The sequence below is a fragment of the Bos javanicus genome, chromosome 12 (genome assembly GCF_032452875.1).
Source record: "Bos javanicus breed banteng chromosome 12, ARS-OSU_banteng_1.0, whole genome shotgun sequence".
Classification (NCBI taxonomy): Eukaryota; Metazoa; Chordata; class Mammalia; order Artiodactyla; family Bovidae; genus Bos; species Bos javanicus.
Genome location: NC_083879.1, coordinates 25,225,366 through 25,249,962, shown reverse-complemented (window position 1 = coordinate 25,249,962; position 24,597 = coordinate 25,225,366). Strand labels below are relative to the sequence as shown.

The window sequence follows — 24,597 nt, the reverse complement described above, 5'->3', positions numbered from 1 at the left end:
TTGAAAACTCCTTTAATCATCCCATTGCCTTCAGGATAAAAGGGCTTTCCTCATAGCTCAGTTGGTAAAGAATTCACCTGGAATGTGGGAGACCTGGGTTTAATCTCTGGGTCGGGAAGATCCGCTGGAGAAGGGATAGGTTATCCACTCCAGTATTCCGGCCTGGAGAATTCCATGGGGTCGCAAAGAGTTGGACGCAACTTTCACTTCACTCTACTTCTTCAGGATAAATAAAAATACATCAGCATCATATTAAAGATTATTCTTCCTCTTCTTCATAAACCTTAATCTCATCTCCTGCCATGTTCTCATCACAATCTATGTTCTGTCTTCATCAGTTACTTCAGAGTTCTCAAAAGACATATTTAATGCTCCCTATGGCAGACTGAATTTTCCAAAGATGACTGCAAGAATCTATCTCATCTCACCTGACCTTGTGCAATGTGACCTTGACAAGTAGATTTTCTCCATCCTCTCAAATCTATGATTGTTTTGACGAATAGAACACAGTGGAAATGACACTGTCAGTTTCGGGAGTAGCCCTTACCTAGCCTGGCAGTTTCTGTCCTTGCTCCTTTTAGTATGCTTGCTTTTGGGTACAGCCTCTTGGAACCCAGGTACCATGTTATGAGAAGCAAAAGCTACATAGCCAAAAGCAGGCACTTCTGATGGGCCGTCCCAGCTGGGCTCCCAACCAACACCCAGGATGAGATGCCAGCCATGTGAGTGAATCATCTGGGAATGTCTAACCCCACTGAACTTACAGATGACTGAGTGCCAGACTACATCTGACTGCAATCACATAAGAGACCCGAATTAGGAACATCCTAGATGAAGAAAGTCAATCCACAGGCTGTGAGAAAGATGTTATTTAGGCCCCTAGATCACAGGGTGATTGGCTGTGCAACAGGAGATAACCAGAACTGTTGAGCACTGACCAGGGAGACAGCAGTCATCATGGTAATGGTGGTAGTGGTAGATAGGTGATTTAGGATAAAGTCATGGTTCTGCTGCTCCCTGGCTATGTGATCTTAGCAGGCGACTTAAATTCCTGAACTTCATTTTTCCATAAATGGGGATAATAATAGTCACCTCTGCTGGCCTTAGTTGATGCTGAAGAAGGCATAAAGGTTTCCACCTTCCATCTTAGGCTTTAGCTTAGCCCACTGAGGAAAGAACTTTCTCACCTATCATTTTACCTTTTCTCTTTATACCCACAAACCAGCTCTTCCCCGTGAGAAGAGCTGTTGGTAATACAACTTGTTGGGCGTACATTTTACCAGTGACCAAAGTTATTGCATTGTGTGTGTACCTGTGAGCATGACCTGTTTTGTCTATAATTAGCTGGACGAGGAAAGTCCAGCCAGCCTTAACAGTGCAAATACTCAGTAAGTGTACTCAACAGTCTGCACTCATGGAGCCGGTTTCATTAAGGATATAGATAGGGAAGCAGAGGAAGCTACTTCAGCCTTGAGATAAAGTAGTGTTCTCCAATCAAGCTCTAAGAGAGCATTAGGCATTATGAAAAGTAGCATTGTATTTGTCATATGGCTGCTAATCCATTCTGTTTACAGCTTCCCCAATAGAATGGAACAGCAAGAGCTGGTTTAAGAACCAAAGCCCAGCCCCATAACCCTAATAAGCTCCTACTGTTCTCTAGCATTCAGTTCAAGACTGCCCCTTCCCTCATGCAGGTTGTGTTAGGTTGCCCTTACCTGAGGTGCCATTTCTCCTTATGCAGAATTTACATTACTTGTCATGTTCATATTTTAATTTGACACTTCCTCCCAATAGTCAGTGAACCTCTTTAGAAAAGGGAAAAGAAAGGTCCTCCATTCAAAGTGTTGACATATGGCAGGATCTCAATCAATATTCGTGTAACAAATTAACAACTTATATACATTACAAATTTTAAGGACATATGGATGCCTGTGTGTTAGGTGTGCCGTGTGAGTGCAACACTCACCTGCCCCTTCCCCATTCTTTCAACACAAATAGTCAAAACCTAGATAAGGATTTTAAGGTTATACTTCAACTTTAGCAGTTAAGGTATAAAAGTTATTACTCAAATTATGTAGAAAACTTTGTGATAATTATTTATTTAAATAAATATGAAATTATTAATATAATTAAACATTAATATATTGTAATAAATCTTAATATCAGATATTGTCTATTCAATAACTTTATCAATATTATTAATATTTTATTAAATATTTACTTTATAAATAATATATTTATATATTTATTTATATATAATAAAAATATTTTATTTATCAATAATGAATTGATTTCACATAACAAAGGTTCTTCTAATTGAAGAATGAACATTTTGAAATCATAAGTTGATAAATAATTATAAAATAACAGGTTTGACATTCCAAAAATCAATTTTTAAAGCCTCTATATTAAATTATTATTAATGCTGCCAAAAAGCAAGACTAAAATTTGGGCACTATTATTCCAAATATGTAATGTACTATAGATATCATAGTACAATGAACAGTAACTATCTAGGAGTCACACATAAAAATATTTACTTATATACCTTCATCATCAGTATTGAGTTTGGTTTCCAGTTCTGCAATCTTGTGTCTTATTTTAAGCACTGAGAGTTGCACTATATCGCTATTACTGAACACATTTAGTTGATTATGATTCAATTAAAAATAATATGAAAAGAATAACACATGGTAACTCACTACTTCAGAAACACCATACTATGAAATATCACTCACTGATGGTCTGGTCGAGAACAAGGAATCAAGAAAAAAACACAGGCTTCTGATAACCTGGGTCCAGAAGGACACTCAAATGCACTAAAGCTCAAAGCTCTCCATGTAACCACTTAACACTCTTTATTCTTAAAGTTGACCCCAAAAAGTCTGACAGTTTTTGGTTATCTGCTTTCTCAAAGCCCAACAAATGAGCTGCAAATTACTATAGAAAGAATAGCTAGGACAACAGGTAACAACTGGCAACCTGATATAAACAGAAAAAAAGAAGCACTAAAAAAAAAATACATATGTAACACTACAGAGATAATCTATTTAGGACATCAATAAGCATAGTAGTTCTCAAAATATAATAGAATCATTTATTCAGTACATATTTTTGAATGCCTATTATGTTAGAGGCATTGTGATAAGTGCTGAAGATATACCCAAATAAGAAGAGCAATATGCAGCAGCCAACTTCCACTGAATGTTTATCACAAGCCAATGCTGAGTGTTACAAACATTTCATTTAGTCCTGGTAACAACCACATGATGTGTGAGATAAACATTTCTACTACAGTCTTAGATTTGAGAATACAGCAGCTTAGAGGTTCATTAACTTGCCCAAGATCATGTAGTTGCTGAGTGAAGAGTGCTGGGATTTGAATTTGTACAGGATTCCTCTAAAGTACTGGTACCTATACTCTACTGTTTCAGGGACTACAGAACCTGTCCTCAGAGGGCTTACAGCTTATTGTCAGACCAAGAATTGACTGAGCAACTAAAAGAGTGTGTTTGGACCTGTTAACAGTGGAAAGCAAAGGAAGCTATAAAGACCACTGCTTCCACACAGGCGGGTCTACCCTCCTGTGGCCTACTGGTGGGGACAGGGGAACCTTAAAAAACAAAACAAAACAAAAACTGCTTAAAATGTTCCAAAGTTTTAGTAAGAATGCTTATATGGAGAATTTTAAGAAGTATATATATAGGAGGGGCTTCATTTTTACAAAATGTCACCAATTCTTAAGTGCTTCTAAAGGGATGAACGGAGCAGGCAATGGCACCCCACTCCAGTACTCTTGCTTGGAAAATCTCATGGACGGAGGAGCCTGGTAGGCTGCAGTCCGTGGGGTCGCTAAGAGTCAGACACGACTGAGCAACTTCACTTTCACCTTTTACTTTCATGCGTTGGAGAAAGAAATGGCAACCCACTCCAGTATTCTTGCCTGGAGAATTCCAGGGATGAGGGAGCCTGGTGGGCTGCCATCTATGGGGTCGCACAGAGTCGCACACGACTGAATCGACTTAGCAGCAGCAAAGGGATAAAACAGCAGTATAATAACTGAACAAAATGTCTGGCAATTGAAACAGAAAACCTGAACCTACTGGAACATCAAAAGTGCACACACACATTTTAGCATTAGAGCATATGCACATAGTACACTCCATTTGACTTGATCTTGAAGGCAGTTCAAAACCTGCCTCTTTGTAACACCAAATGTACCAGGTCAATGAATCTATACTGCTTTCAGATGTCACCAGCTCTGCCCGGATATCAGTGACCCTGCAGCTGTCACATCGGCCTCAGGGGCTTCGACCTTGAGCCCTGGACCCCCCCACCCCCCAGACGCCGGCCTTCGCGTTGGCGGCGTGGCCGTGACCCCCACACCCGGCGGGAGTGCGCGCTGGTCCCCAACTCACTTCAGGTGCATTTCTTCCTGTAACTCCAATTTAAGACGGTCGGTGCTCACATAGTTGAAGTTGTCGCCTCTTCCTTCCAACATAGCGTCAGTTCAGAGGCCACCCACGCCCTCCCCTCACACAGCTGACACTAGACCTGAGGGGACACTCAGAAGCCGGGTGAGGGGAAGATCTCACAGCCGTTGTCGGGGGAACGGCCTCGCTCTCGGCCAGGCTCCTTGTAACGTCACAGGGCGGCGCCGTCAGGCTGGGTCTCTCAGTGGTTCACAGGTGTTAGAGGGCCAGTACTGGAAGTTTCGAATTGAATTGTTTAAACAGAACGTGACGTAGTGGCATGTTAGACGGATAGGGTGTTTAGTGTCCAAAAGAACAATCCTGGGTTGTGGGCCAAAGATAATTGGCAGCATTGTGAGGCATCAATTCAATTAAATACAATTGAAGGCTTATTTTGTACAAAGTGATGTGTAAGATACCAAGTACGTGCACTGGCTTCAAAGAATCTAGTTTAACTGAAAAGTGCAAAAGAACTCTCCTCACAGGATGTCAATATCACATGGTATGGCAAATTTAGTACTCCTAACTTCTGTGCCCAACCTGAGGCAGGTTGTGGGGAGCGAGGTGCTGGTCACCTCTCAGACACTCACCAGTGTCTGTTCTGTCTTGGTGGCTCCCCTTCTGGTCCTTAGCCACTGTTCTTAGTTCTCTCATAGACTGGGGAGGTGGGGTGAGAGTGAGCTGGATGTTAGAGAGATCGTCACATATTTTCCCAAATCTGATTCACACATAAATCATAGCTTTTGAAATGTCAAAATCTAAGAACTGATGGGTTTATTCTCTAGTTTGTCTATAGAACTCCTGCTCCTTTGGGTCAGGAGAGTCAGAAATGCTCTCTGCCTCTAATGCTGCTTCCAGCATCACTACACGCTTCCATCTTCATGTAAGAACCCACTCCTCTGATACGCCATCTTGGGTGTGACACCATCCACTTTTCCCCTTGCTTCACCCAGACTTACTAGTCACAACCTGTCTACTGACTGACTAAAAAGGTAATCCTTCCACTGTCAATCTTTCTTCACCCTTCAGTTTGCAACTCCCAGCACTTTAATTTCCACCCCACTTCCACAGTTACAGACTGAATACTGTCATCAGTGTGGTTTTAGTTCAAAAGCCTTAATTTAAAAACTGCTGTTGATCTGAAACAGCAACCCACAAACAAGTGAACAGAGTAGAATGAAGTGAAAGGGACAAGTAGGTTTCTGTTGCTGACCTGTGCTCTAAGATAATTTTTTAAACTCCAGGCTCCATTAATTGTCATTCCATTTCTTAAATAAGGCAGAGACTGACTGAAGGCTATTTACTAATTCGACTTTATTTCCATTTCAACTAGAACATTATCCTTGGCCCTAGGAAAAGGCTCTGATTCTGTGTTCCTGAAATACAAGCCCATGAATACATCTGAGGCCAAGTAAATCAAAGACAGTTTATTCACAAAGTGCACTCTTTAGCTTCAAATAAAGTCTAATAAAGTAAATAGCAATTGGACATTCAGAAATATCAGAAAGGACTATAGTATGAAAACCAATGCCAAATTTTTTAAAATCAAGAAACAAAAGTAAAATGCCATTAGCTATTTTTATAACATGTTTGTAGCTTACAGGTCTGTGAATATCCTGTCTTCTGCCAAAGTGGACACCATTATGCCATTCACGATGGATAAATGCCTAAAGTCTTCACATTCTTTACCTGAATTATGAATAAAATCTTTCTAATAATTTAATTCATTGGCTTTTTGGTATATACAATTTTAACGACTGAATCCCAAAATAAAAATTATTTACCGTACATTAACTCAACTGTTTATATTTTAGTTTTCACTAAATTTTAGCCTTTTGGAAAAACTTACAGTAGAAGTGATTACATTTTTGTCCAACTGAACTGATAATAATCACTTTGTATTGTTACAATACCAACCACAGTCCGAAATTTCCTAGGCTCCTAATAGATCAGTAACAGTATAAATCTAGAAGACTTAATTCTAGAAGACTTAAAAATCTGTTTGTAATCATTTAAAATCAAAAAGACTGTCCCATTTACTAACAAAGAGATAAACTACCAAATAATTTTTATAGAAACTCATTTTAATTTTCATGATTAGTCTATTCCTTGTTTTGAAAAAGTCTTTTAAATGTTATGCAAGAATTCTTTTCATTTAGGATCACAGTTTTTGTTTAGCTTACATACTGACAATTCTGACAAGCACCCTAAAAAAAAGTCCACAATTAGTGCAAAAAGAGGAAACAACATTTTAAGTCATTCCTTCCCAGTACACATAGAACTAAGGTTACTAAGTGCCAATTTTATGTATATGTGAATATAATATAATGATTTCCTACTTCACTTTCTGAAAGACAGCAAATACAAAAATAGTTTAACATTAGGTTTAATGAGGTTTATAGCACATCTATTATTAGTCTTAACTGCAAAAATATTTTAGCCACATTTAGAAAAAAATAAATTCACAGAGAATGTTAACTATATTTCTAAAGATCAGATGCAAGAATACTGATTCTTTTTCACAGAAGTAGAATACATGACATAAAGCTTATGAAATAGTCACTTTGTAGGAATGAATACATTTTAAAAATCCTGGTTAACCTGTGAGGATTATCACATTAGCCTATTTAACAAAATTGCATCCGTCTATAAGGCTTTGGTATAGGCAATGCATAGCACTTCCATCACTTATCTTTCTTCTTTGCCCCGTTCTTCTCCGGCCCCTCTTTCTGCTCATCTTTCTCCCCTTTCAGGTTTGCACTTGCTCCTCCTCCTGGATTTTCCCCCTTAGAATTATCAATGATTTTATAGTCCTCAAGCAGTGTGTGTCCTGTTTGTTTTGCAGTTTTCTTCACCATTGCTTTGATGCCAATGTTGTCAATATTATAGGCAGTTACACCAACATTGATGGCAGAATCTACTGCGTTGTGTGTAGCTTCTCCTGCAGTATGCCCATATCTTTAAAAGAAAGATTAGAGAAAGCACAACAAAATTACAAATACAAATCAAAGTTTTCTGAATTTTAGTGTTAAATAGCTCACATGATTAGTATGTTATCCTTAGAAGCAAAATCAAAGATTATGTTTCAATTTAATGAATAACATAAAACACAGTAAAGAATAAAATCACACTGTGCACACACTCTATTTTCTCCTTCAGTAAAAATACTACGAAAATAAACTGAGGCTGAGATTAATGCAATGAAGACTGTTTATGCTGAGTGTAAATTTTAATAAAGGTTGTTAATCAGTCATTATTTCCTGTTTTGTCTTTTTCTGGAAATATGAGAGAATTTTAACTGAAACAACTATCAGTTCAGTCGCTCAGTCGTGTCCGACTCTTTGCGACCGCATGAATCGCAGCTCGCCAGGCCTCACTGTCCATCACCAACTCCCGGAGTTTACCCAAACTCATGTCCATCGAGTCAGTGATGCCATCCAGCCATCTCATCCTCTGCCGTCCCCTTCTCCTACTGCCCCCAATCCCTCCCAGCATCAGAGTCTTTCCCAATGAGTCAACTCTTTGCATGAGGTGGCCAAAGTATTGGAGTTTCAGCTTTAGCATCATTCCTTCCAAAGAAATCCCAGGGCTGATCTCCTTTAGAATGGACTGGTTGGATCTCCTTGCAGTCCAAGGGACTCTCAAGAGTCTTCTCCAACACCACAGTTCAAAAGCATCAATTCTTCAGTGTTCAGCTTTCTTCACGGTCCAACTCTCACATCCATACGTGACCACTGGAAAAACCATAGCCTTGACTAGACGGACTTTGTTGGCAAAGTAATGTCTCTGCTTTTGAATAAGCTATCTGGGTTGGTCATAACTTTTCTTCCAAGGAGTCTTTTAATTTCATGGCTACAATCACCATCTGCAGTGATTTTGGAGCCCAAAAAAATAAAGTCTGACACGGTTTCCCCATCTATCTGCCATGAAGTAATGGGACCAGATGCCATGATCTTCATTTTCTGAGTGTTGGAGCTTTAAGCCAACTTTTTCACTCTCCACTTTCACTTTCATCAGGAGGCTTTTTAGTTCCTCTTCACTTTCTGCCATAAGGGTGGTGTCATCTCCATATCTGAGGTTATTGATATTTCTCCCGGAAATCTTGATTCCAGCTTATGCTTCTTCCAGCCTCTTCCAGCCCAGTGTTTCTCATGATGTACTCTGCATATAAGTTAAATAAACAGGGTGACAATATACAGCCTTGACGAACTCCTTTTCCTATTTGGAACCAATCTGTTGTTCCATGTCCAGTTCTAACTGTTGCTTCCTGACCTGCATATAGGTTTCTCAAGAGGCAGGTCAGGTGGTCTGGCATTCCCATCTCTTTCAGAATTTTCCACAGTTTATTGTGATCCACACAGTCAAAGGCTTTGGCATAGTCAATAAAGCAGAAATAGATGTTTTTCTGGAACTCTCTTGCTTTTTCCATGATCCAGTGGATGTTGGCAATTTGATCTCTGGTTCCTCTGCCTTTTCTAACACCAGCTTGAACATCTGGAAGTTCACGGTTCACGTATTGCTGAAGCCTGACTTGGAGAATTTTGAGCATTACTTTACTAGTGTGTGAGATGAGTGCAATTGTGTGGTAGTTTGAGCATTCTTTGGCATTGCCTTTCTTTGGGATTGGAATAAAAACTGACCTTTTCCAGTCCTGTGGCCACTGCTGAGTTTTCCAAATTTGCTGGCATGTTGAGTGCAGCACTTTCACAGCATCATCTTTCAGGATTTGAAAGAGCTCAGCTGGAATTCCATCACCTCCACTAGCTTTGTTCGTAGTGATGCTTTCTAAGGCTCACTTGACTTCACATTCCAGGATGTCTGGCTCTAGGTCAGTGATCACACCATCGTGATTATCTGGGTCATGAAGATCTTTTTTGTACAGTTCTTCTGTGTATTCTGGCCACCTCTTCTTAATATCTTCTGCTTCTGTTAGGTCCATACCATTTCTGTCCTTTATCGAGCCCATCTTTGCATGAAATGTTCCTTTGGTATCTCTAATTTTCTTGAAGAGATCTCTAGTCTTTCCCATTCTGTTGTTTTCCTCTATTTCCTTGCATTGATAGCTGAAGAAAGCTTTCTTATCTCTCCTTGCTATTCTTTGGAACTCTGCATTCAGATGGGTGTATCTTTCCTTTTCTCCTTTGCTTTTCGCTTCTCTTCTTTTCACAGCTATTTGTAAGGCCTCTTCAGACAGCCATTTTGCTTTTTTGCATTTCTTTTTCATCGAATGGTCTTGATCCCTGTCTCTTATACAATGTCACAAACCTCTGTCCATAGTTCTTCAGGCACTCTATTAGATCTAGTCCCTTAAATCTATTTCTCACTTCCACTGTATAATCATAAGGGATTTGATTTAGGTCATACCTGAATGGTCTAGTGGTTTTCCCTACCTTCTTCAATTTAAGTCTGAATTTGGCAATAAGGAATTCATGATGTGAGCCACAGTCAGCTCCCGGTCTTACAACTATAGGTCACTATAAATGGTTTTGAGTTCTAACTTAGACTCTAGTTAAGCCTTTCAAACTACTGGAATCTGAGTTTGTCTCTAAACAGAGATTCTACAACTTTCTCTCTCACTCCACTCCACACTACTGCAGACTCAATGGCCTTCCTGCTGTTCTTTGAACCCACCAAGCACACATGTAGTGGCCCTATGACCTTCGTACTGGCTGGTATCCACTTAAGACTACTCTCACCACAGGTATCCACATGGCTAACTGCCTCACCTTCAAGTCAGGTATAATCCTCTTAGCATTTAACCTATTTTAATTGCCTCATCCCACAGCCAATCAATCCTCCCTTAACAGCTCTTTCTTCTCTAACTTAATGCCTGTTTCTTCTATGGAACTGACTCACTGGAAAAGACCCTGATGCTGCAAAAGATTGCAGGTAGGAAAAGGGGATGACAGAGAATGAAATGGCTGGATGGCATCACCAACTCAATGAACAGGAGTTTGAGCAAGCTCTGGAAGCTGGTGATGGAAAGGGAAAACTGGCATGCTACAGTCACAAAGAGTCGGACATGACTGAGCGACTGAACTGACAACTACAGAACAACTTTCTAAACACCAAAGCAAAAACCCCCACTGTTTTTGTTTTGCTTCTTTGTCTCACTAGAATATAAACCCCATTATAAAAGGATCTCTTTGCTTTGTTCATTAATGTATCTTAAGTACTTAGAACAGTGCCTAATACCTAATATTTGTTGAATGAATAAAATAAGTAAGCCCTGCCCTAGCCATCTAAGAGCTTCCTGGGTTCTCAAGTAGAGCAAAGGACTGGGGAAATTGTAAAACATCACACAAAGCAGTTACTTCTGACCATAATCAATACAATTGATGGTGTTTAATACCATTTCCATAAGAAAATACAACTTGAGGCGTATACAAGGACACTAAACCTTATTCTACTTTTACTCTTTACCTTTTTCTAAGTACCAGGCTTTAAAATCTTTTCCTGTCAATAGGTTTCCCCAAATAGAGGACTGCTTAAACAACAAACAAGAACAAAGAGGCAAAATTCTACAGTCTTTTTTTCCAGAACATTCTGAAGTTTCCTAGATGCTTTGTGACCAGTATCTGGACATTTTTTCTTACACTGGATCAGATCTCCAAATTAACAAGTCCTCTATTAGTATCAGTCTGGCCTTCTGTGGTTTGCGATCCTACTGGTTTATTCATGTTTTTTGTTTTTTTTTCAACTTCAGTGCTAGAAATATGCAATAATCTTATAATGCTTCTGAATATTCCATTCACAATGTTAGAGCACAGCAGAGCCTACAATCTGTCAAACCTTATGTCTATACCACTCTTGACTGGGGTTTTCACAACAGTTACCCAATGGAAAAGCTCCTGACTGCTTTTTGCCAGTCCCTGCTGCTTTGCAACCCCTCAGAATTCCACAGAATTGCTGATGTTGCAAAAGACATGGGGCTTTCTCACAGTCAATTACGCCCCGGTCACAAATACAGTCATCACGTGGCAATGGCTCAGGCTCAATGAGAAGAAAGGGGCGGAGGCAGTTTCAGCACTGGAAGGGTGCCCCAAACTCCTGGTTGAGCAGGTCCCTCTCAGGGCTTCTCTCTCCAGGCCTGGGTTAACTGCAGTCAAGTGACATGATGACTGAAGAATGTGGCCATATTAGTGTTTGGAGAAAACTACTAAACTGGGAGTCAGAAAATGAAGATTCTAATACCAAATGGGCCAACAGTTAGCCATGTGACCCAGGTGAAGTCCCCACCTCTCTGTACCTCATAAAATTTCCTCTCCTTTATGAGATGTGTATGTGAAAGCACTTTGAAAATTCCATAGGACTAAATATATTTTTAAAGACCCTACAGAACAGTTTTTCAGAAGTTGTGTTTATTTTTTAAATATCTTCTCACTAATCACCTCTGCTTCCCAACATGCCCAGGAGCCAGGATTCCTGGCAGACATCCCTTTCTCCTCTCTTGCCTTAATAACTCTTCAGTTCTTCTCTTTATTCAGACTCAAACTACACTGTTAAAGACTCCTAGAAAGCCTATCTCTGGCCAAAAAAAAAAAGCTTATTTTTTATTCTTCCTTTTAAAAAAGTTAACTATAATTAGCTAATTGAATTACATCTTACATACTGAATACTACCAATTTAAGAACAATAAAAAATGAATATAAAGAATGTTCTAAATAAGTCAATGGGATTCAGATGTCAATTTGAATGATACTTTTCAGGAATTTCTCCAGTGCATTCAGTAACATATAGCAAAATAGCACCCTGGCAGTGATTCCAGATTTCACTCATTATAGCAAAATTTCATCACAACTTTCTAATAAATCTGCCTAAAATTCAATTTACATGCAGCCTTCAAAGTTATTCTTAGAAATATTAACCTTAAATATTTAAAACAGAAATAGCTTCTTAATAGTTCTCAAACACAGATGGGTTACAAGCAACCTTATAGGTGAAGCTAAGGAGTTTAAACTTTATCTTGAAATCAGTAGGAACGGTATGACCAAATTTGTATTTCAGAAGGATCTATCACAGGTTGCATTGTGAACTGTAAGGGTTTAACACTGAGGACCAGTTAGGAAACAAGTTTTGAGCTGGATGAAAAATGATGAAAATATATTCTAAGGTAATGCTAATGAGGCTGGAGCTAAAGGGATCAATTAAAAAAAAAAAAACCTGTGGATTGAATGGGTGCAGTGGTATGCAGTTGGGATGTATGAGCCTATAGATTAAAAGTTAAGAGGAAATATAGATCTAAGAGCTGCTGAGATATAGGTGATAATTGTGGCCATAGATGTGTGTGTGTGTGTATATATATATATATATGATATCCACAAAGAGCAGAAAAGGGAGTACAGAGTAAAACCATACACAAAACCAATATTTAAGAAATGGGTGTGGAAGACAACCACCCTAAGAAGTATCTGTAAGACAAAACTGAAAGGTGGGAAAAGACAATACTGTTAGGAGATGTGTAAACAGCTGACCCACCAGTCTCAATAAGTATTAAATCTTGGATAAAGATCAATTAGGAAGAAAGGCTACAGTAAGCATGTGATTTGACTTTATCCACACACACACACACACACACACAAAAAAACCCTGTGGAAAAAAATCTTAAGACGTAAGAAAGACACGTCTTTCAACCTACAGGTAACTCAAAATGTAAGGCTAACATGGCACACATCAAAATCTGAAGCCAAAATGATAGAATTAATGATGAGTCAAAATCAAAATCAACGAAGTACAATTAAGCCAGAATAAATGTAAAGTTTTATTTAGGTACAAATATCAACCGTCTAAAAATAAGGCAAAGGTTCAGATTGTAAAGCAATTATAATTCAGTTAAGAAAAACAAGTTTGATATGGGTCAATAAAGTAACAGCTACTATAAAGACATACCCTTTGTCTTCTATTCCATATTTATCACATGCTAAATATGACCAAAACAAGGGAGACAACCCCACTGTATTCAATCTGGTTACAATACCTCTAGAATATTAGATTCAAGTCTGGGTTCCATATTTTGAGAACATTCGTGAAGGAAAGATCTGGAAACCATACTATATATGGAATTGTTAAACTGGGAGTATTTAGTAGAAAAGAAAAAATAAGCAAAATACATAATGACCATATTTAAATATTTGTACAGTTACCATATTGAAAAGACCAAGACTGATCCTATACAACTCCTGAGTAGATGTGATATAGAGTTTTATGGATAATATGACATCTGCTAAAGGGGATAACCTCAAATGGATTTGAATTTGTCCCTTCACCCAGTGAAAATTTAAGGGAAACTTTAATTAAAATTTACTAAATAAACCAGTTAAATACTAGATCTTAAAAGAGTTAATTTGCTACAGGAAAATATTTTTACTAAGCTTATTCTTCACAAATATATGTTCTAAGATAAAATATTACTGAGGGGGAAACAAAAATGTACCTAACTTACTAAAGTTATATTATTTTCCTCTAAACAATTTAAAGTGGAAAAAAGGAACTTAAAGGTGAAAGTTAGAAGCTATGTAGAAGAGTGATGAATTATTTAGCAGACACTATACTGCAATCAGGTATAGTAGGTTTAAAGTTACTCAATTGCTTTTTCCTTATTCCTGTAGGTCTTCTTGCTCCTAAATCTATATAACAAAAGTAGTAATATAACTGACAAAAATAAAGTATTAACAAATCTTTCTTATACATTTACCTCAAAAAATTAGGAGTGTATTTAATTATATAGGTCATTGGTAAGTCATTCATAATGAATGAACACAGTCCTGAATTAGAATCAAAACCATAAAAGGCATGGAGAATATACTTATCTAATACAACCTGCCTTTAAATATACCTAAATTAAAAAAATAATAATTCTTTGTATTTGCTTATACTACAAGAAACTTGATATGGAAATTTATGTAACATATTTTTCTCTTAGGCATAGTGCAAATAATTAAGACAGATTTGAAACAACTACTTGGGAGAGTAATTTCTCATAGGCAATAAGAATATACATGTTCAAAAAATAATAAGTTTTCTTCATTATACCATCATCAGTGGATTAGAGTAGAAAAATACAAATGTTACATCTGTATCAAATAGCTTTCATAGTCTAAATAGGTATAAATTCATAAATACAAACAAATATAAATTTATGTCAATTATGGAGAACTAAAATTCTTCAGTGATAAATATCACTGAATTATTACTGGTTTAATACCTGCAGTTTCTTCCCCTAAAAAGCAATTTCTACTTCTGGGCAAGATTATTCATAAGTGAGAAAATAGTATTACTTGGACAAAACCTGTTATTTCCACTGTCCTTCCTGTCTTTCCAAGTTTCTAATTAAGTTACTGCTAACACTAAGATATCCTGATAATTGGAATTACAAATCTAATTAACTAAATCCTCACCTGCTTCTTTTCTGAAAAAAAGAACTGAATCTTTGGAGGAAAGGATAAAACTAGCAATATACACCATAACAGAAATAAATTAGCTCCAAATCACAGTAAAAATACTCTAATATCACATTAAGTTCTCCTCACTAAGGACAAAAAATACAAAATCTACACTAAAACCTTGTACTTCCTAGTTGGGTAAACTTCAAACTTTTTAAAAGACTCAACTTAATTCAAGTACTCAGGTACATTTTTTTTTTTTTAAGGAGTAGGAAATGGACAAATCTAATAAAGCACTGCCTACTTACTCATGTGACCACCTATTTACCCAAGCTAGCACATAATAATCTAAAAATAATCCACTTTTGGCCTAAAAGACACTTCCGACTTTCTCCTGTGCTTGCAACAAAAAAAGAAACCATTTTTCTAATGATGACTAATCCATCAAAGTAACCTAAAAGGCGTAACAAAAAGAGTATTAGATTAGAGGTCAATGCCAAGAGTAGCAAGAAGTCAGCTGGGAGACTTGGGTTTTACATTTCCATCAAAATTTCAGATCTACTCTGCATCTGCTTTTCCAAATCCTCTGGTAAAACTGACACTCCTTGATGACAGGCCATGTTACTTTTACTCAAAGGTATGTTTGCCCCGGACTGAGCAGACCAAACCAACTTAGGCTGGAAATTAAGTTAGTAATTTACTAGTTAGCTAATTTACTATGATGGGAGGGAGTCTAAACGTACTGATGTAGTGCTGGAAAAGAATTCCAGATACTAAACTCACACAGATATCCCGTCAAGGGGAGTGGTGGCCCGGCACTGTTCCCTGACACTGCACGACAAAGACCTGGCTTATATCTCAGCTCTACCCCTTACTAGGGTCCAATTCTTAACCAGGTATTTAATGTTCTATGCTCTTGGTTTCTTCATCTATAAAATGGAGATAACAGCATTAAAAATTAAACACTACATATGAAAAGCAGTGAACACAATGTCTGATGCAGAAGTACGAACTCAAATGCTGTCAGTGAGTAAATAATTAACACATATAACCAAGAGCTGAGAACACGATTTTTTCTTCTAAATAAACATTAACTATTAAGCTCTAAACAAACTCAAAGTTAAAAAAGGCAACTCAAGTCCTTCATACTAAATTTGAGTTTAGCCTTCTAGTACTTATAAAGACAGAATAAAAAGCTAAAATCCTGTTTTTAAGTCTCATCTTTAACACCACTTATCAGATGAGCTTGGATGAATAATTCAGTTCTATGTTTGTTCATTTCTTAATGGCATGTCTTATACCATCTGTCTGTTCCAATACACATGCACAGTGGTACATTCAAATAAGATGTGAAAATTTAATATTCTTCGTATATAGAAGGGACTAGTACTAACAAAGTGTAATACTTTAAATATAATTCAAGTTTTCCCCACCAAAATCACAGATAAATAAACACCACTCACAAGAACATGAAGGCATATAGAAACTCCAGGCATTAAAAATAATATGAATCTATTCTTTCCATTAATGATGAACAAATATAACAATTAGTAATACAAGGCAAAGTCACAGTAATACTATTGATTTCTAGAATCTTTACTCTTCTCCCTATTTAGAAATAGCAAGTGAAAAAAACTGTTTTACCAGATATTTAATCAAAAATAGACATACAATTATTTTAATTGTCCCCAGAGTTAAACAAATGCTATGAGATCTCATTATTAAAATGATAAAATTCAACTTACTTGTATCTGACAGTTTGTACAGTTTCTGCTGAAACATTGTTAACAATGCATTTAGCTGCACATTCCAATCCTTGCCAGACAGTTGAGAATCCTGAAAATACAATCAAAGGTAAATAAAACCAACCCTTGGCAAACAGACCTTCCTAAGTTTTCAGAGTTTTATGTTACCTTGAACACTACTTGCTGCTACAACCATAGCGCCATCCAGGGTAGACTTTCCATTTCGGTCTTTTTTAAGAGATTCTGGAACAAGTTTGCTTCCGTGCTTCTTGACGTGTGGAGCTAATTCCTTTCCAACACAATTTGCCACAGTACAAACTCCATCAACTAATATAACCATTTAAAAGAAAAAAAAAACTTAGAAAAACATGTATTTTTCCCTTGATTTTACCATTCTCATTAAGCAAAATTTTTTCATGAGTAACTAAAGCTGTTTCATTGTACAATGTTACCATTCCTATTTAAAAAGGATGAAAACAAGGCTGGTTATTTTTTTAAACAAAGGCTATTGTTTGGTTTAAGGATGTGTTTGCAAAGCTTCAGTTCAGTTCAGTTCAGTTTAGTCGCTCAGTCGTGTCTGACTCTTTGTGACCCCATGAATCTCAGCACTCCAGGCCTCCCTGTCCATCACCAACTGTGAGTCTTAAATATAATGTTTCATCATTTTGCTTAGAAGAGAATCATTCACCTCTTCTATTTAAATGTAAGACTGGTAGATCCAACTATCATGTTTTCCAGCTAAGCGAATTTGTACTTTTTCTCCCTATCAGCAAATACTCAACTGAAATAGTAATTAAGTATTTAAGTGTATATGAAAGTAACACACCAAAAATCTGATTCAAATGCAGTGACTTGTCCTTGAAAGCATGTGTCATACTCCAGGATGGTAAATACACTTGGCAAATACATTCCCTTTCAAAGGCACAGATGCTCCCCTCTCCAACCCATCAAAATAACCTTTAACCAGTGCTTCTCAAGCTTTAATAAGCAAGTAAGAATCACTGAGACATCCTGTGAACTGGAAATACCCAATCAGTATGTGTGTCAGTGCCTGACATACTTCTAAGGCTTTCAGGTCGGTGCTGCTGGTCTACAGATCCCACCACAAGTAGCAACATCAAGCTTCTTTGTCCGAATTCTTTACCCTCAAAGTTAAACCATCTAAATGAGATTAGATTAATGGACTAAAAGAAAATTTTTAATGTAAGTAAAAAGTAGTAAAGGAATCTAAAGTCACTTTACCCAGAAACTGACTGACTTTGGCTGCTCCTCCAGTCGCCTGCTTTGCCATATAAAGTCCCTTGGTCACAGCTGGACTAACTTCCACAGGCTTTTCTTCTGGTTGAATTCGTTCTCGAAGTTTAGACGCTCCTTTCTGGATGGCTTTGCCAGTAAACTCAGCACCTTTGACCAAACCCCAACTCACCCAGGAAGCACCTTTTAAAAGGAAAAATAACTGGATAAAATTAGGACTGATTATCTGGGTTAGATCCCTGGGTTGGGAAGATCCCCTGGAGAAGGAAAAGGCTACCCATTCCAGTTTTCTGGCCTGGAGAATTCCATGGACTGTACAGTCCATGGGGTCACAAAGAATTGGACACAACTAACTTTCACTTTCATACTTTCATTGTATACATTTAATACCTATACCAAGATTAAGAGGGGATTTCCAAGGGGAAAGGAAAATAACTTATTTTACGTTCAGAGTTATTCTGAAAGCTTGGGGTTTCTTGAAGCTTTTCACTACCAATTCTCCCAAGAGTAAAAAAAGAAAAATAAACCAAGAAGAACTTACACCAATATGACAATATGTAACATTCAAAGAGATCAGTTCTATTTTTAAGTATTTATAAACTGATCATTTAAAACCAGAATATAAAATAGTATCTTTCCAAGTATTCTCTAATGGGACCCACCCAAAAGCTTCACATCATAAGTGAAAGAAGTTATCATTACTGTAATACCTGACAAAATGTTGTGAGCCACTTTCTCACTCCATTCAGGTAACTCCTTTGCTTTTTCTTCTGAAACTGGCTCACAGGGTACAATGTGACTCAGATTAACTTCTTCACTTGAAGTTCCTTTGGTCTAAATGGTAAAAATGTTTCAAGAAATGAAAATAATAAAAACTAAGATGAAGGAAAACCATAAGCATTTTGTAATAAAATATTAAGCCAATAAATACTAATGAATGAAAATATTTCTAGCCAAACTAATTATTAGTACATTTTAGTACATAAAACACAATACCCATAACCACCATGAAGCTGAAAACTGTTCTGGTCTTATGTTAGGTCCCACTGGTAAGTAAGATTTAAATACCAACATACTTCCAATACAGCATTTATTAGATTATATTTAAATTGACTTTTTTCTTTCCTTGACTAGACCGAGTTCCTTCAGAGGGCTATCATTCCCCTAAATACCCATACGCATACAGTCTTCGGTAAGGTTAAAAGATGTGTTAAATAACTCAATCAGTAATGAAGAATGCATCCAAATGAACTGGTTTTGACAGACTTCAAGTAAAAGCAAATAAAAATACATAAACACAGAATCTGCCATTCCATTTGAATGGAAACAAGAAACATAGAAATACTTGCTAATTCAATGGCTAGGGCCAACACTCAAAATTTCAAAGCTAAATTTATTTTTTCATTCTAAATACTTAGCAGCAGGCTAACTCAGACCTCATAATATTATAAAACAACTTGAAACTCAAATTTAACCCAACAGAAATACAACCTGATTTAAAATATAAAACATTAAAAACAAAAACTCCTACATGTGGGGGAAAGCCACTCATAAATAAAACCTAAAGACAAAATGAACAAAATACTTGCAAGTTCTATCTTTGACAATGGGCCAATGTCCATAATATATAAAGAGTTCTTAGAAATTGAGAAGGACTGGCAACCCAGTACTAAAAATGGACATGACTAGACATCACAGAGAAAGGATATGACTAGACACCACACAGAAAACAAAATTCGAGTCACCCTTATACATCTGCTCAATTTTACTCACAAAAAGAGCAATGCAAATTAATGTATTCCAGTATATTTCTCTCACCATTGCACTGCCAAAATACAGAAAGAGCAACCATCCACTCTGCTAGCAGGCTGTGGGGAGACAGGTGTTCATGTACCCCTAGTACCATCTGAACTGTGTAATCCTTAGGAAGGGTAATGTAGCAAGATCTATCAAAATCACAAATGCATTTATCTGTTGACACAGTAACCCCACCTCTAAGAAATTGATGAATTACCTACAGATGTATGAATCAATAGCTCTACAAAGTTATTCACTGATGCATTGTTTGTAATAGCAAACAACCACACCAAATACCCCTCAATAAGAGGCTGATTAAATAAACTGTGATCTATTCATACAATGAAATACAACGTAAAAAAGACCAAGTAAGTTCTGGGACACTCTATATGATGCCACCTTTTATATAAGAAAGAGAGAGAAATAATAACAGATTTTGTTTGCTTTTATCTACTTCAAAAAACCCAGAAAATAAACAGAAGACACTAATAAAATTACCTACAATGGCAGAAGGAAAGGTGTAGATAGGGATGAAGGTGGAAATAAAGCTTTTCGAAGATATCTACCATCTTATGTAATTTGATATTTTTTAATCAAAGAATTAAATTTTAAAAAATGAACTTCTAACTTCCATTTTGAATGCCCATGTCCTCATAAAGCTGTCTAAGATGCTCAACATAACCCACAGTGACAGTTGGTGTGTAAAAGTACAATATTCATGTGACATTCATTAATTCCAAAGACAATTACCAAGCACTTAAGAGTTACAACAATAAACAATGCCAAATTGTTTACTATTCAATGCTCACACAACGGTACTTTCCTTCTTCACAGGTTTGCTTACTTCACCTCAGGACTTATCTCAGCCATAATGCCCCCCAGAAGGAACCTCCTCAATTGCTTCCCACACCACACATCTTCTTGGAAGGCACAACCGAGTCTTCTGTACAACTTGTGTACTTTCATCTAACCATCATGTTGGGTAGAAATTCTCTCTTTGCTAATCTATCCTCTACACTAGATGGTAAATATTTGAGATGAGGAATTTAAACTTTTTTCTATTATGTTCAGTTTTCTCAGTTCAGTTCAGTCGCTCAGTCGTGTCCGACTCTTTGCCAACCCATGAATCGCAGCACACCAGGCCTCCCTGTCCATCCCCAACTCCTGGAGTTCACCCAAACTCATGTGCATCGAGCTGGTGATGCCATCCAGCCATCTCATCCTCTATCGTCCCCTTCTCCTTCTGCTCCCACCCCTCCCAGCAGCTTTCTAGCACTCAATAAATACTTACTGACCTCTAATCCAAATTCAACATTTGGTACATAACACAGAATCTAAGAAATGAAAGAAAAAATGCTAAATATGTATTTTTAAAAGGCCATTTTCTCTGTTCTGCTGACTACATGAAGAAATAAGGAACTGAATAAAAATGGCAGTATAAGGAAAAGTATATCTAGACCCAAGATCTTGGTGTATACAGGAAGGTAGAAGATAATACAAAACAAAAAAGCATATGCATCATTAATGTGAATATAAAAATCTTTCCAATAGTTGAAAAAGATGTATCCTCCAAACACAGACTATTGTTTAAGACAGTTTAAATAAATACTTGGAAAGGGAAACATTAACACTGGTTCTAATTACTTTAACCAGTGATCACTCTGTGGTCTGGAAGTTGCTCTGCTTTAGTAAATGGGGATCTTATAAATAAACTGGTGAAAGGTACCTTTAGGCTAGAACACACCCTCATACCTTGTTGATTTTTCACTCACTTTACTTACCTTTTTCCCTCGTTTTCCCTTCTGACGCACATCTTTACTGCCTGGGTCCAGCTGTCTCACGTCAGTGCCACTGGCTTCCTTCAACTGGTCAGAGGCAGATCCTGATATTCCAGGGATCTGGAATTCATTTTCTCCTTCTGCCCGGTCCCAGTTGGTCTAGGAATAAAGGACTCAGTTTAGTTCAAATTCACATTTCTTCTAAGCTATGGTGCATCATGCTGCAGTAATATACTTATTCAAATGACAGTGTTTTACAACTACTTTTGCTAGTCTTTCTCTATATTTTTGTCTCATTATCAAATCTCAAACCTTTTTGAGTTCTCTGGTTCACGGGGATAGGGCCTAAAGTAAATTTCAAAAAACAAAAAGGTATGAAAGATAAACTTACAGCAGTTGCTGGTGTAAGTGATCACAAAATCAGATGCAAATACATTTGAATTTAATTAAACAATAAATGTTTCAGGAAACACATATAGGACTAAATGAGTTTAAAGGAACTCATATCCAGTTTAATTACTCTGCATTGTTGGAAGGCTGCTTTTGTTTTTTCACTTCTGCACTCAACACTGAAGGTAATCTGCTTACATACACTTTGCTGAATGAATGCTTAAGAGTAAAGACAAGTCAAAAGTACAGCGAGTAACTAAGCTTTTCTTTACTGCTGGAGCTCTAGGACAATACAGAAAACTAAAAATAACATGCAACCGAAAAATAAAACTGAACAGAGGACATAAACAACTAAACTAAAGGTCAGTTTAATTTCTTGCCTAGAGCTTGGTAATACAGGTCAAATGAATGTAGGGGTGAAGAGAATAACAGCTCCATAAAGTCTGGATTACTTAAAAATGTCACTGTCTTCAGCTAGGAAACAGCAAAGCTTAGATTTGAACCCACACCCATTTGACCACAGTGCTGTCTTTGTAAACTCTCCTGAGCATATTGAGGCTACACACACTTCCGTACGGGGGTCAAAAGTTTTGTTGGCATAGCTTAAATATGTGGCATTTTAGTTCATACTGATCATCAGGTCACTCTCGTATACTGTTCTTACAATCTAATGCTGAGATGACTCTCTGACCTATCTCTTACCTGGTGATCTGCTCCCATCACCTTTGCCCTTAAATGTTTGATATAGGTATGGACTGAAGGTGTATTCTACTTTCTGAGATAAAAGGAACAAATCTTTCATAACTGGACTCAAAACTATTTTGTGAAATCCTCCCTGACCTCCTTTCACTTTTTTCCATTATCGATTACACTATACTATTGTTATTTGACAGACTATTAACATGTTCAAGAATAGAAGCTATTATATATGTATTTTTATAGCCCCCCTCTGTTCTTCCTTACCATTCCATCATTTAACACAGAACCAGGTTAAATAATGAATTCTAAATATCTGTTGATTGAAGGAGAAAATAAAAGGTTTTCTATATATACTATTATGTATATATTACCCAGGCTATCAATCTTCTTCAACCTCTAATAACTGTCAATATGCACAATCAAAAATGGTTTCCTCCCTTGTCCTACATTAGGATGGGCAAGAACAGCTAAAGAAAACATCCCCATTATACTCTATTTCAACTTCCTAAAACAGATCAGTATTGGGCAGAGAAAATGGGTTAAATGAGGCAAGTTCACAGGATGACCAACCACTTTTTAAATCACATTTTGCCTTCGTTCATCATAAGAACAAAGACAATTTCCTGAGACAAAGCCTGTTCCTCAAGACATACCCCTAAAACATCTAACACTATCCATCTGCTAATGCTGAAATTAACTCCCCTGGTGGCTCAGACAGTAAAGCGTATGCCTGCAACATGGGAGACCCTAGTTCAATCCCTGGGTCAGGAAGATCCCCTGGAAAAGGAAATGGTAACCCACTCTAGTACTCTTACCTGGAAAATTCCATGGAACGAGGAGCCTGGTAGGCTACAGTCCATGGCGTCGTAAAGAGTCAGACACAACTGAGCAACTTCACTATCAATGCTGAAATTACCTCCACTTCACCATTGAGTCCCATTTTGGGGCTCTTTCAGCCCAGTTTTCCAACCGAGAAGACAGTGGTCATAACAAGAGCTAATACCACACTACTTGCTAGCACTGATGTAAGTGTCTTAAGGCATTAACTTTTAATCTTCATCATAGCCCAATAAAGTGGATGTTATTATCTTTATTTTATGATAAAGAAACTAAAGTATAGGGAACATCAACATTCAGGTAACTTTCAGTTATAGATCAACTTGAATTAGACAGCTATTAAGTGCAAGAGTTCAAATTCAAATCGAGACAATTTGATTTCGGAGACCACAATAATCATTATTTACAGCCAATTCCCAACGTGTATTAAATATTTGTGAACACACAAGCAAATTATATACTATTTCCTACTGATCAAACTGGAGCTTATTACAATTTCTTTGAAAGCAGGAGTGATTACGTTAAAGTAGGTTTTCATCCTGAAGGTGGCACACAAGTTACCTGGAGCCGAAGGTCAGACATTTGTCTTAATAGATCCTCGAAGAGTTCTCTGTCATCTTCTGGTAATTCAGATGACAAGACGACCCCCACAAAGCATCCCGATGCTTGTAACATCGTATCAGGAAACATGTAGGCACCTACAGTACATTTAAGAACTGGAGACCTATCAGGAACTAGAGGATACAACCAGTCACAAACCTGAAAGGATTAATTAAAAACAAATCAATTAACAAAGTTTTCACTGAGGTTTTAAATATTGTTTGATTAGCAAATACACACTTTAAGGTTTGAAATGCATTTCATAAGGCTTTGTAGAACCATCAGCATCAACAAACCCCCAATAAAAATAAATCATTTGCTAGCCTGATTCCCCTGCAAAACACAGGAACTGTGCTAAAAATCTTACTACTCCTCTAATTTAACAGTCTTAAAACCAGTGCCCTGAAATAGCCCACTGTTAACCGATAATGAGTCTAGCTCTAAAGAAATAATAGTCAAAGTAAATTAAGCTTTTCTTTATTATTAAACATCTCTTTGCGGAAACTAAATAAAATCAAACTGTTCCTAAGTACTCCACATGTATTTACTGATTTAATCCTCAAAACAATTCCATGAAGTTGGTTAGTGTCATTTTAACCACAAGAAAAATGAGGCACTGAGAGGTTAATTAAGTTGCTCAGAG

At 37.1% G+C, this 24,597-nt stretch overlaps 2 protein-coding genes across 7 annotated transcripts in view; both read right to left on the bottom strand.

The window, feature by feature from the left end:
- CCDC169 (coiled-coil domain containing 169) overlaps nt 1–5,681 on the bottom strand; it is a 38,913-nt gene extending 33,232 nt beyond the window's left edge. Inside the window, 2 exon segments of the mRNA XM_061434419.1 lie at nt 2,549–2,628; nt 4,419–5,681. Of these exon segments, the coding sequence (XP_061290403.1) occupies nt 2,549–2,628; nt 4,419–4,501 (163 nt within the window). The 5' untranslated portion in view covers nt 4,502–5,681.
- Nucleotides 5,682–5,769: 88 nt separating this feature from the next.
- The window catches only part of SPART (spartin), a 31,809-nt gene continuing 12,981 nt past the window's right edge, over nt 5,770–24,597 (bottom strand). For 3 of the 6 annotated variants that reach the window (XM_061434764.1, XM_061434763.1, XM_061434766.1), the window contains 8 exons: nt 23,916–24,113; nt 21,432–21,587; nt 20,946–20,984; nt 18,564–18,687; nt 17,842–18,036; nt 16,768–16,926; nt 16,600–16,690; nt 5,770–7,430 (listed from right to left, as the gene is read on the bottom strand). In XM_061434764.1, coding sequence (XP_061290748.1) covers nt 7,157–7,430; nt 16,600–16,690; nt 16,768–16,926; nt 17,842–18,036; nt 18,564–18,687; nt 20,946–20,984; nt 21,432–21,587; nt 23,916–24,113 — 1,236 coding nt within the window. In that variant the 3' untranslated portion in view covers nt 5,770–7,156. The remainder of the gene's footprint in view (nt 7,431–16,599; nt 16,691–16,767; nt 16,927–17,841; nt 18,037–18,563; nt 18,688–20,945; nt 20,985–21,431; nt 21,588–23,915; nt 24,114–24,597) is intronic. The other 3 variants (XM_061434765.1, XM_061434767.1, XM_061434768.1) reach the window with 1 other exon arrangement.